This window comes from Centruroides sculpturatus, unplaced genomic scaffold, assembly GCF_000671375.1.
Source record: "Centruroides sculpturatus isolate CEXI.00-Female unplaced genomic scaffold, Cexi_2.0 scaffold1478, whole genome shotgun sequence".
Taxonomy (NCBI): domain Eukaryota; kingdom Metazoa; phylum Arthropoda; class Arachnida; order Scorpiones; family Buthidae; genus Centruroides; species Centruroides sculpturatus.
This window is the reverse complement of record NW_019385636.1, coordinates 171,338-183,074: the sequence shown is the minus strand read 5'-3', so window position 1 is coordinate 183,074 and position 11,737 is coordinate 171,338. Positions and strand designations below refer to the sequence as shown.

The 11,737-nt window shown below is 30.2% G+C and overlaps 1 protein-coding gene and 1 long non-coding RNA gene across 3 annotated transcripts in view; one reads left to right on the top strand and one right to left on the bottom strand.

Moving 5' to 3' along the window:
• Positions 1–1,151: 1,151 nt before the first annotated feature.
• Positions 1,152–11,737, bottom strand: part of LOC111640784 (extracellular matrix protein FRAS1-like) — a 57,134-nt gene continuing 46,548 nt past the window's right edge. Inside the window, exons 10-12 of the mRNA XM_023386844.1 lie at positions 1,604–1,737; positions 1,406–1,488; positions 1,152–1,323 (exon numbers count right to left, since the gene is read on the bottom strand). Coding sequence (XP_023242612.1) covers positions 1,209–1,323; positions 1,406–1,488; positions 1,604–1,737 — 332 coding nt within the window. The 3' untranslated portion in view covers positions 1,152–1,208. The remainder of the gene's footprint in view (positions 1,324–1,405; positions 1,489–1,603; positions 1,738–11,737) is intronic.
• LOC111640785 overlaps positions 2,021–11,737 on the top strand; it is a 20,121-nt gene continuing 10,404 nt past the window's right edge. For both annotated transcript variants that reach the window (XR_002759317.1, XR_002759315.1), the window contains exon 1: positions 2,021–2,294. This is a non-coding gene — a long non-coding RNA (uncharacterized LOC111640785). The remainder of the gene's footprint in view (positions 2,295–11,737) is intronic.

The following is an 11,737-nucleotide window of genomic DNA, read 5'->3' as shown; positions in this document are numbered from 1 at the left end:
TAAAAATATATAAATATAAAACATGCAATAACATTTTTTTTAAAGTTAAATATAATTATCAAAAATTTAATATTGAAAATAAATATTGGGTTGTTTGGAAAGTAATTTCTTTTTTTGCCACTAGACAGATTAGTCGTATTTTTCCCGCCATTTTCATTCTAAACCGTATTATCATTATATATTTTGACAGCAAGCATTTTAAGGCTTATTTGTGAAAAATTTTGTGTGATTTTGTGCAATTGTTTATTTTTTGTGTCACATCAAATACGGAAGATCGAAAGCAGCATTTTCGGCATATTTTGCTCTTTTATTACCAAAAAATCAAAATGCTGTTCAAGCAAGAAAAAAAAGTGTGATGTGTATGGAGATGATGTGTTGAGGGAAAGACACTGCCAAAACTGGTTTACAAAATTTTGTTCTGGCAATTTCATTATTGAAGATGCACCAAGTTCTGGATGGCCAGTTGAAGCCAACGAAAACAAAATAAAGGTACTGATTTAAGCAAACTGCCGAATAACAACACATGAAATCACTAAGAGATTACATTTGTCAAATTGAACCGTTTATGATTACTTGAAACAAATTGGTTTCGTTTCAAAGCTCGATATATGTGTTCCACATGCTCTTAAAGAGAGATGCTCTCTTTGGTGAGATTTTAAGGAAATTCTTTTTTACAATTGATTCGAAAGTGTACTGCATTGAGTAAACAAATTGAGTAATATCATCAAACAGAAAAGACGACCAGAATTGATCAATAAAACAGATTTAATGTTTTACCACGATAATGTCAAATTTTGCACAAGTTTGGTAACTCGTCAGAAACTGTTATAACTTAGATGAAACATGCTATCGCACCAACCGTATTCACCAGATCGAGCACACTTGGATTATTACTTGTTCTGGTCTATACAAATTTTTTTTAACTGTAAGACATTTACTTGAAATGACAGTGTCAAAAATCACTTGGATCAGTTTTTTGTAAGCAATGATCAAAACTTTTATGAATGTGAAATCATGCTACTACCAGAAACAATGGCACAGGTATTTGACCAAAATGGTTGATATATAATTCAATAAAATATTTATTTATTATAAAAATATTGTGTTTTTTCCATGGAAAAAAACAAAATTACTTTGTGAACAACCCAATATTTCAAAATTAAAGAATTTACCTTTTTGACAGTTGGGACAACATTCTTTAAAATTTATTAAAGCAATAGTATTGTTATTGATACATCTGGTACAGTCATAGTGAAAGCACAAAATTCTTCCTTTCTTGCAAGAGCATAAACCACATTTACCATAACTCCATGTATCACCATCCTAATATTTTAATTTGATATGTTAAAAAATTTTACAGTAATAGTTTTTAATTCAAAAAATTTTTATATTTTTTACTTTATACCACTTGTCTCCAATTACACAAACATCAAAATCTGTAATACATTCAGGGCAGCATTTTCCTTTCTGATGAATTAACTTTTTTCCCTGAAATTGTATTATTATATTTCTTTGATTGAAACTTTTTTAAGAATTTTTATAATAAATCTAAGTTAGTTTTTTTAATTTAATCATCATTTAAAAAATTTTAAATATAAAATACCTCAGAACAAGTTGGAATTTCACAAACAGCCTTTTTGCATTCAATACTTCCTTTATTACATGCACAGTATTCACAGTCATTGTTATACCACAAATTTCCATTATAATAAGTATTATTACCAAATGAACAATGTTCTGTTAAAAAATAAATTGCAGGCTTTTTATATCAAATATAAGATAAATATTAATAAGTGTATACAAACAAAATTCTTATTCAGCACTTACAGAAATTTGAAAAGCTGTGAAAATAAATTTATATTTATAATTTGTACTAAATTTTTTAAATATTTAATATTTTTATTCTAACTTTCCAAAATTTCTCTTAATAAAACAAAAAATATCTTACAATCCAAACTGCTTAAAATTTTCATTTTCAGACTTTTGACACTAACTAATGATAAATGAAGTAAGAATTCATAAAGACAAATTAGTTGGACACCTTTATTAACCATTTCTAGTCCCTAGTGATTTCAGGCTTTTTCCCAAATTCAAAGACTATCTTCATAAAAAAGAATTTTTAAGTGTAGATGAAAGTGATGAAGATGTGATATATACAATATATACTGTTAACAAATGGTTTTCAGAAGTTGGACAACCTTTCTTGTGGAGAGCAATTGAAATGTTAGAGTATCATTGGAAAAATGTACTACAACTAAAAGGAGGTTACATTGGAAAATAAATTATTTGTTGCTGTGAGTATTCTTATGCTCTGCTTTTAATATATGAAGGATTTAAACTATATATTGATAGTTTACATATCATTAGCATATATTATTTTAGTACCTAATGTATTGTGTGGTTATGGAGTATGTCAGTATTAACAGGCTTAAATCCTGTTAAAAAAACAATAGAAACCAATAGGAGATCCTATTGGTATTGTATTGGTTTCTACTGGTAAGTAAAAACCAGTAGAAATCAGTAAAAATTTCTATTAATATTCTAGGGCAATATTTAAATGAACAGAAACCAATAAGCATTTCTATTGGTATTCTAGAACAATATTTAAAACCAACAGAAGTAACTCAAGCATGTTCTTGATTTGTCTGTCATAACTGTTTGTAATCATACAAAACACCAATAAATAAAAAAAACCTCTCTACTCATAGTCTGCTGAAAAGTGGTGAAATGAATATTTACGTTGTATAGTGAAACATTTTCATATTTACTCAAATTTGATCCTTTATGTTTTTATGTTGTAATTTATCTTGAAGATCATTCATATATGTATTTGTCTGTATATAAACATAAATCATTTTTAAAAATTATAAAATTAACCTTAAATTATAATAATTGTTTTTAAAAATTTACTCTGAATGTAAACTTTATAGTATCAGTTTCCTATTTCTTGTGGCTGATATAGTTGCACATGTCTGTTCCAAAAAAATTTCATTTAGTATTTATAAAAATACTATTAAAATTGTTTGCGTGTGTACAATTTTTGGACAATGGAATTCAAGAAATATTGAAGAAGACATCAATAAAAAATTTTAACCCTAAAAATAATCAGGATTTTTTTTTTGTAAAACATATCATGTTTATTGGACTTTGAAAGAATAAGAATAAAACAAAGATTATTATAAAGCTCATATTTTATTATTGGCGTATAATATTGAGTTAGCAACAGTTCTACATGATTATGACATGCAGATTAAAAATAGTAATAATGATTCAAAAAACTGTCTTTTTTATAACTAAAGGCTATGTGATATGTTTTAAGAATACACTATCATCATTTTGACGCCATATTTGAAATGGTAAAAAATGGTTATTTGCAACATGTGCTGACACTAATATTTCTGCTTATCTATATTATGTTTAACATAGTCTTTAACGTAACTGATACTAAGTTCTTGTTTTTTGTTTTGTGACCAATCATGCAGAGACTGTCAGTAGATACTTCCTTGGCATAGAGGTATTTTTTCTTAAACATGGTAATGAAATGATGATAGCATGCATTGAAAACACATACAGCACTTATATTCTTTATTTATAAAAAATACAGTCAAACCTCAAGTTTTGAACTTAGTTCGTTCCTAAAATCCTGAAAGTTGCTCGAAAATCAATTTGTTCTAATACCGAAACAAATTTTCCCATTAGAAACAACATAAAATGAATTACAGTAGAGCATTGATTATCCGAATACCAATCAACCGAAACATCGGTTAACCGAAAGCGATCCAGTTGGAAAATTCAAATTTCCACTAGTGCTGTGGCACTGCAATATTTGGCTATGTCTTGAGCTACTCCAATATTATTTTTGTCGGTGTGTGTGTTTTACCTGGCAGCACTATGATGACCATATTGTATTGTTAAAAATTATTTCTTTATTTCATACAAACAAAATGAATATATTGAAAAATATAAAAACAAAAAATTATATTTCAGAAGTTCATCTAGTATCAAAAACGTTCCAATTCAGCACGACACACATCAAGAGGATACTTAAGGACATGCCAGTATTTAAACGAGGCTTTTCCCCCCCATCGTGAGCGGTGTTTTGCTTCAGCTTGTCAGAGAATATAGCCCAAGAGGCTGACATCTACAGATAAACCTAAGAAAAAGAAAGTTTAGCTTGTTTTGTGTGGCTTTTTCTGAGGACTGTGTCATACTGAATTAAAACGTTTTTGATACTAGAGTAACTTACAAAATATAATTTTTTTTTTCAATATNAAAACATAATACCCATTTCGAAGAAATGGATCTGCAAAACCTCCAGAGAATTCCATGACGTATGGCAAAACAAGAAATTTAACTTTTTTGGCAATGTGTTCTGAAAACATGAGTTTATCATCAAAAACTACCAAAGTAATTCATAGAGTCTATATGATTTAAATGGTTTGTTCCGACGACAAAAGGAAGCAAGGACGTATTCCAAAGTAAAAAAATGCAGATGCCAACTGTTTTTTGTGTTAATTTTAGGGTTATCTTTTTCAAAAGAATTGCTAAAGGTTGTAGATCCGATTGGAGGACATCTGAGTTACAGTTAGTGAACTAAATGTTGTCAGCATAAGCAACAACATAAAATAAGTTGACTAAAAAAATTAAGTTGACTAAAAAAATTAAGTTGACTAAAAAAAAATGATTTATGTAGACAGAAAAGAAAAGTCTGCTCAAAACTTTATATGCTGCAAGTTGGAACAAAATCAAACAAAATAAATTTAAAAATAAAATAGGTGATTTGAAATTCCTCAATTTTGTAAAATAATTTAAAAAACAACACAGAAAATTAAATGAAATTTTTACTGATATTTAAAAATAGTTGAATTATTTTCTTTTGCTTTAAACACATCTTTGATTACTTTTTTGGAAAGAATATTTGAATAGATTATAGAGGAGTATGTTAAATTATTTTAATTGCACATTATGTATACAAAAGTGTAAGTAATAAAGAATAACAACAAAATATAAAAAGAAAAAAAGAATATTCTTGAAGTCTGTCCCATGGAAAACTTAAATAAGAAATTAATCAATTCAAATACTTTCAATTTTAAAAAATAATACTTAATTAACATTATAATTTAAAATAAACTTACTAATTTATATGGCCATAAAATGAAAAATCTGCTAAAATCAAGTTCTATATAAATATCAGATTCCATGTGCCATTTATATATCTCTTACATATAAAGTAGAGCCTCTATAATCCTATGTATATCAGACCAGCAGGTGTCAGATTACAGCAGATTGTCAAATGACTGGATTTTGTATATATGGTCCAGAGATTAGTTTATCATATTAATCATGATTGTGACTGTTTTGCCAATGCACTTGCAACAAACAACTAGCGAATGACAGTATACATGTACGTAAGTCTCTCTCTGCTGCATACTTCAAGTACATAAAAATTTCACACGTGGCCCAATAACGAAATGTCAAATTACCGGATGTGTCAAACCGGAAAATGACAAAGAACTATAGACACACTACTGTATTTTGTTTCATCTGAATTATTAGTTATAGATAAAAAAAAATTATGCTAAATATAGTATACATTACACTTGAGAAAATATCTAGAAATTAATCTCAAATAAATAGTATATATTGCTTAAATAAGCAATATTTAAGCAATATATTAAATAATTTCCAAAACTTATTGAAGTTTACAAACTTGTTGAGATTTTTGAAATCTCACAAAATATTTTATATATTTTAAAAACTGAATTTTTTAAAGGTATACAATGTTTACATAATTTTGTCTTTGTTAAGTTATATCTGATACAAATAAGCCTTTCCATACCTTTCCATAGAAATATACACGTCCATTTAAAAATTTTCTTTATAACACTGGTCATGTAAATGTAAAACCTTCAAAACTTTATATAGGAGCTTAGTTTATAAAATATCTAAATTTGTTAATCCAAAAATTCTATTATATTCCCATATTAATTTATGTATGGTAATAGCATTTGTAAGTTTTAAAAATTTAGTTACTTGCTGTTATGATATCAGTTTAACTTTCAATTAATAAGTGACTCAATTCATTTTTAACCAGAATCTATTAATAAAATCATGTTTGTATCAAAAGAATTTTTGAAATAAAATGTTACTGAATTTTTAGTATTTCAGCGGTATGTTTTTATGTATCTAAACTATTTTTATTGAAAATGTGAAAAACATTTAAAATGAAATGCCTGATACTGATTGTACACATTTTTTGTATAGTTCTTTGCTTCAATTCATTAGGATTTATGATCAATCTTCATTGTCATAATTTTATCTCTTACCTTCAAGGATACAGGAATTACAGTATAGTGAATGGGAATTATATGGATATTTTATAAGAAAATTGATATTAAAGAAGTTAGTCAAAACCCTAACATCAAAAATGCTCCAACCAACCTTTAAAATGCAGCTTATTTTGCTAAAATACTGAACGATTTTGATCATCTTCACTGACCTTCTTCACGCTCAAACAAAAAAGTTTATTTCAAACTGAAAATTCTATTGCCAGACAGAAATTATAGAATGCTTTTTTTAAAAAACAAACTATCATAGATTCAAATGCGCAAGCCCAGTTTGCTTTTTTAAACTTGCAAAGCTGCCGCTTTCCATGCCGATGTTAGTTTATAGGATTCCCGAAAATTTATAGCTTGCCCTTTTTCATTGTACTTATTAATATGCCATGCTTCTGTATACTTTAGATGTCGTCTGCTTGCAACTTTTTGTATAAGTTCTGCTTTATCCCAATTAACTGAAACCTCTGTTGGTTCTGCAATCACGTAATTTGCTAACGTCATGACTGGCATATCTAATTCCTTTAATGCTCATATCTAATATTCCTTTTGTGCTCTTTCAACCTTTTAGTAAGCAACTGTTTTATGGCCCCTATATAATACAGTTCCTTTTGGCGCCTTTTATCGTGTAACAGTATTCTGTAAATCCCTGGAACCAATTTTTTTGTCTAAGGGTGCTTTGTCATTTCTTAACATCTGAAATATTGTAGGGTTCCTCTTATAGGCTATTTTCTTATTACTTGCTATTCCTATTTTCTTGTATATGCTGCTTAATGGTGTCCTGTATTCCATTATGGTGAACTCCTCCTCTTTCATCTTCTCCTTGCGTTCAATGTCTCTTTTTTGTGTTTTCTGTATTAAGTCTTTTATTTTACTTTGCTTTATTCCTACCTCTCTTGCTAGCTTTGCAATGTATTCAACTTTTTTTCTTGTGTCTTGAATCTTGCTACAGTGTACGAATGCCCTTTTAAACACTGCTCTAAATGCTGCTAGTTTGTAGTTTGCCGGGTCAAATAAAAGATTTAATACAGAAAGCACAAAAAAGAGATATTGAACGCAAGGAGAAGAGGAAAGAGAAGGAGTTCACCGTACTAAAGTATATTGAAAGCCGACGTACATTCTGGAGCTGATACCATGGGGCTCACGTGACCCGGCAAACTACATGTTCTTACTATTTTTATTTGTACATAATAATAAAAATACATATATACACAGTGTTGCATTTTTATTTGTCATGTTTTTTCTGTTTGTTTGGGTTAAAGAATCTGTCTAATGTCGATTGCTTTTCTCTTTTCTTCAGGATTTTTCAGAAGTAATTAATAGGAATGTAATTGTAGAGATTTCCAAGCCTATTAACCTCAACCTGGTTTGGATGCCATTCTAAGACCATCATTCTGACATCATCCCACTTTTTCAAAAAAATGTTTAATAGCATATATCGACATTAATCCTCTTTTTCAGAAGAAAACATATCTCGCCGAGTTTCTTGGTGTTCTTCATTCAAGAGTTCTTGGCATTCTTCTGTGTCAGATCTGTTTCAGGTTCCATTATGTCAGATCTGTTTCAGGTTCTTTATTTCTCAGATGTGACTTTTGTTACTCCTTAAGCTGCTTGAGTCTTCTTAATTATACTGTATCTTTCTTAGATAAGATTGAACTGTGGCCTATTGTAGACCTGTTCAAGCCATACTGCCCAGCAACAACAGACATCAGACATCTGCCGAACTCTCTACCTTTGCTATCACACTCTCACCTTTCGAAAATAAAAACCAATGCAAAACTTAATGAGTGCTGCCTGACAGTCTCACAAATACTATAAAAAAATTGTTTCTGTCAGAAAAATAAAAGGCTGGAATTACAAGGGAGAGTTTCAAAGTTCGGAGGAATACTATCTGATCAGTATATATATTGGGTTGAGCGTCGATGTCGACATCTCCCGCGCTCCTAAAAGTTCCAAATTCTTGCCCGAAGACAAGGGAAGACCAATTAGTATTCATTATTTTACGTCACTTCTTTTTCTTGTGTTTGTTCTGTGAGGTGTTCATTGTCCAAACATAAAAATCTTTTGCAAAAGTGTTCTTTATTCAATTTGTTTGTTAACTGAACTGTTCGTTAACCAATCATCCACTGTATTAATTACCANTCTAAATTAAAACAATTATAATCTTTACTCAAATTCATCTAACATCTATACATATATTTTTCAGTGTGTGTGTGTGTGTGTGTCTGTCTGTCTATCTATCTATCTGCAATAGAAATTAACAGAGATCTAGAGGACTCCAAAGCAACTAACTATCAGCAGTAACTTTTACAAGGAATATAATGGTATCTGATCAATGGTTAAATATGGTGCCAAGTATCTCTGCTAGTTAACTATAGAAAAAACATTATGGTAACTTTCAAAAACAAAATTAATAATAATAGTTTCAAAGTACCATTTTTAAATGTTAATTATTGGCTCAGCTTGAAAAAGTTTTAGAAATCAGCCAATGAAAATACTGAAAAATGAGTAAAGTTGATGTTTAACTCAAATGGCCACAGTCATAAAAATTGTCTAGTGGGGTCATTGACCTCTGGTAGTGCAGTAGACTTATTTTCGGTTCAGCAGCATTTATTCCTGCATAATGTTGTTTAAGTTTTAGTTAGTTTTATATATGTTTATTAGTGTCTCTAGGCTACTTAGGGTTACGCTACACTATTATTTTAAAATATTTTGTTTCCATCGTAAAATGAGTCGAATCAGGTCATAAAGTGAACCATTTTTTTATCAATAGCGCACAGGTCAACTTTCTTGGTTTTGCTTGCTATACATTGTTCTGTGAGTCTATTAGCTAACATCCTCACCCGTGGTTCTTACTAGTCAAGGACTTGTATTATTTTATTTTGATAACTATTAACAGGGTAAGATCTGCTCCACCACTTGGACTGGTCTCAGCAAACACCGTTACTTTGCCGTCAGCTTAAGCAGTTAATGGGATAGCATATCTTTTACAGCTGTTTAATTTAACTCGTACTTGAGTTTTCCAGATATTGTGGTGTGTTGGATCTGCTGGAAGGATGCCTATTCCTTGAGGTTGGTAATTTTCCATTGTAATTATCTCTCTTCTCTCTGCACTGACAAGGCTCACTGCCCTTCAGTGCAGAGCTCCCTAGAAAATAAGCTATCTTTACAGCACACTTTTCTAGCTTTGTTAGATAGGCTATACCACTTCACAGTCACATACATGCTTTAGCTCATCAGTTTTCATGTTAGTTTATACACAATGAAAACTCAACAGGTGGGTAGGGAAAGATCAGTGAAGTTTAAGTTGGTGCCAGATATATTGTTTAATTTGCGTGTTCATCACAAAAATTTGGTTACTTATTTAAAAGATTATCATGAAGCTAATCGTCATGTTTATTTGAGTGATGATGTTTTGTATGTTGATGACAAGAAATTTACTTATTCTATTTTGGGACATTGATTAATAGAAGTTTCTGCTTCTTTTTTATTTTGAATTTTCCTTTTCATATGAGAAAAAACTCCAAGTCTCTCAATTTCTTCATGGCCAGTTCATCTAGTTCAGACTGTCATTTGGACTCTGTTAATTTTTTCTTCTTTTTTTGGAATTGCTGTGAGTTTAGTACTAAGCGTTTTATTGTTATACAGCCGTCCCCCATTGTCCAAAATAAGCCATACCTATCGTAATGACATACCAGCTTTCTAACACCTAATATTTAACTAAAATTTCTATTTCACAAAAATCCTAAAATAATATAATTTAAAACTGGACTATCCATATAAATTTAAAACCTATCCCAATTTAAAATAAAATAGTAAATATATATAAATACAAATAATAAAACAATATAAAAGTAAGGGTAGAATAAAAGGAGAACTAATTCATTCTCAAAGTACAAAGTTGTTGTTTTTGTTTTAACATTTTCTCAGTAATATTAATAAATTTAGTATAAAACTGTTCATTTCTCACAATAACATAAGGATTTTCTAAAGAACTATTATTAAAAATCTGAATATCTCTAAAACTAGTATATATAGAACACTCAAACAAAAAATGAGTAAGAGAATCAATTTCCCCACACTCACAATGTGGAGAATCAACTAAGCACAAAGCATGTAATCTTTCCCTGAAGTCGCCATGACAGGACAAAATTTGGCAAGAGTAATAGTTTGGAGTCACCCAATGTGCCTCTAACCTATCATAAACAGTAGGAAAATACCCATGAGTTATACAACCTTGTAATTCATCACACCATCTATCATTCCATTTTCTAATCACTATCTTATTAACTTGTCTAATTATTTCATGGGAAGCGCATGTCGATTCCTCCGCCCTGAATGTGAAATCATCTATTACAAATTATATCTTTGCCCGAATTAAATATTTATAATATTCTAATTTAATCTTTAGATCAATTGGCAATTCGCCAGATATTAACTGCAAAACTGGAGTAGAAACCGAACGATAAGCCCTAGTGACCATCAACAGTACTGTACGTTGGGAAGATTCCAATTTTCCACGATGAAGGGATTGTAGTCTGTCGCCCCACACACCAGCAGCATATACCATAATAGGTATGTACAGAGAACTATAGAGGACTCGGAGTGCAAGAAGCCGCAACCCCACCCCCGGCCTGCCAGACTCTGTAAACTACAAAACTGAGTAGTTGCCTTATCTTTCACGTAATTCAAATGTGGCATCAGGTCATAACCCGCACCCAGCGTTTATTGTTATACAGTTCAGTTCAGTTATTTATTAAAATAAAAATATACATATTACATCCTGGTGCCATGAAACATAACCGGGTGGGATCAGAAAAAGGTTGAAAATACAATGTAATGAGGAATACAATAAAATAAACAATTGGAATATACAAGAGGCATACCACAGTTCGAGGCATGCAAAGGTGCTACCTGCACCTTTATTGTTATACAGTCGACTCCCCTATAATACTGTTGGTTATTCTGTTTTATATGAATTCCATGTTGTACGAGTCACTTAGATTTTACAAATACGTGTGCCGGGCTGTGAATGGCTCACGTACACTCTATACAATTAATAAATAAAATTCGACTGATATTACCTTTGTCTTATTTGTAACACGTTTCACACCTTTCACAAAATATCACATATGGTACCCAGAAATACTAGATAATTGTCTGTGTTTTTATATTTATTATCAGCACCTACAATTTATTATAAAGAGAACGATTGTTCAGATTTGACTAAATAAGTTCATTTAATATGGAAAAATTTGTATATACAGTAGAGCGTCGTTTATCCGAATCAATTGGGAACTGGGGTTGTTCAGATAACTTATTTTTCGGATAACCAATTATGTACGAAAAAATATATTAATTTATCCCGTGTTGAAATTTTTCTCCGTTGCGTGTCGCTTCGC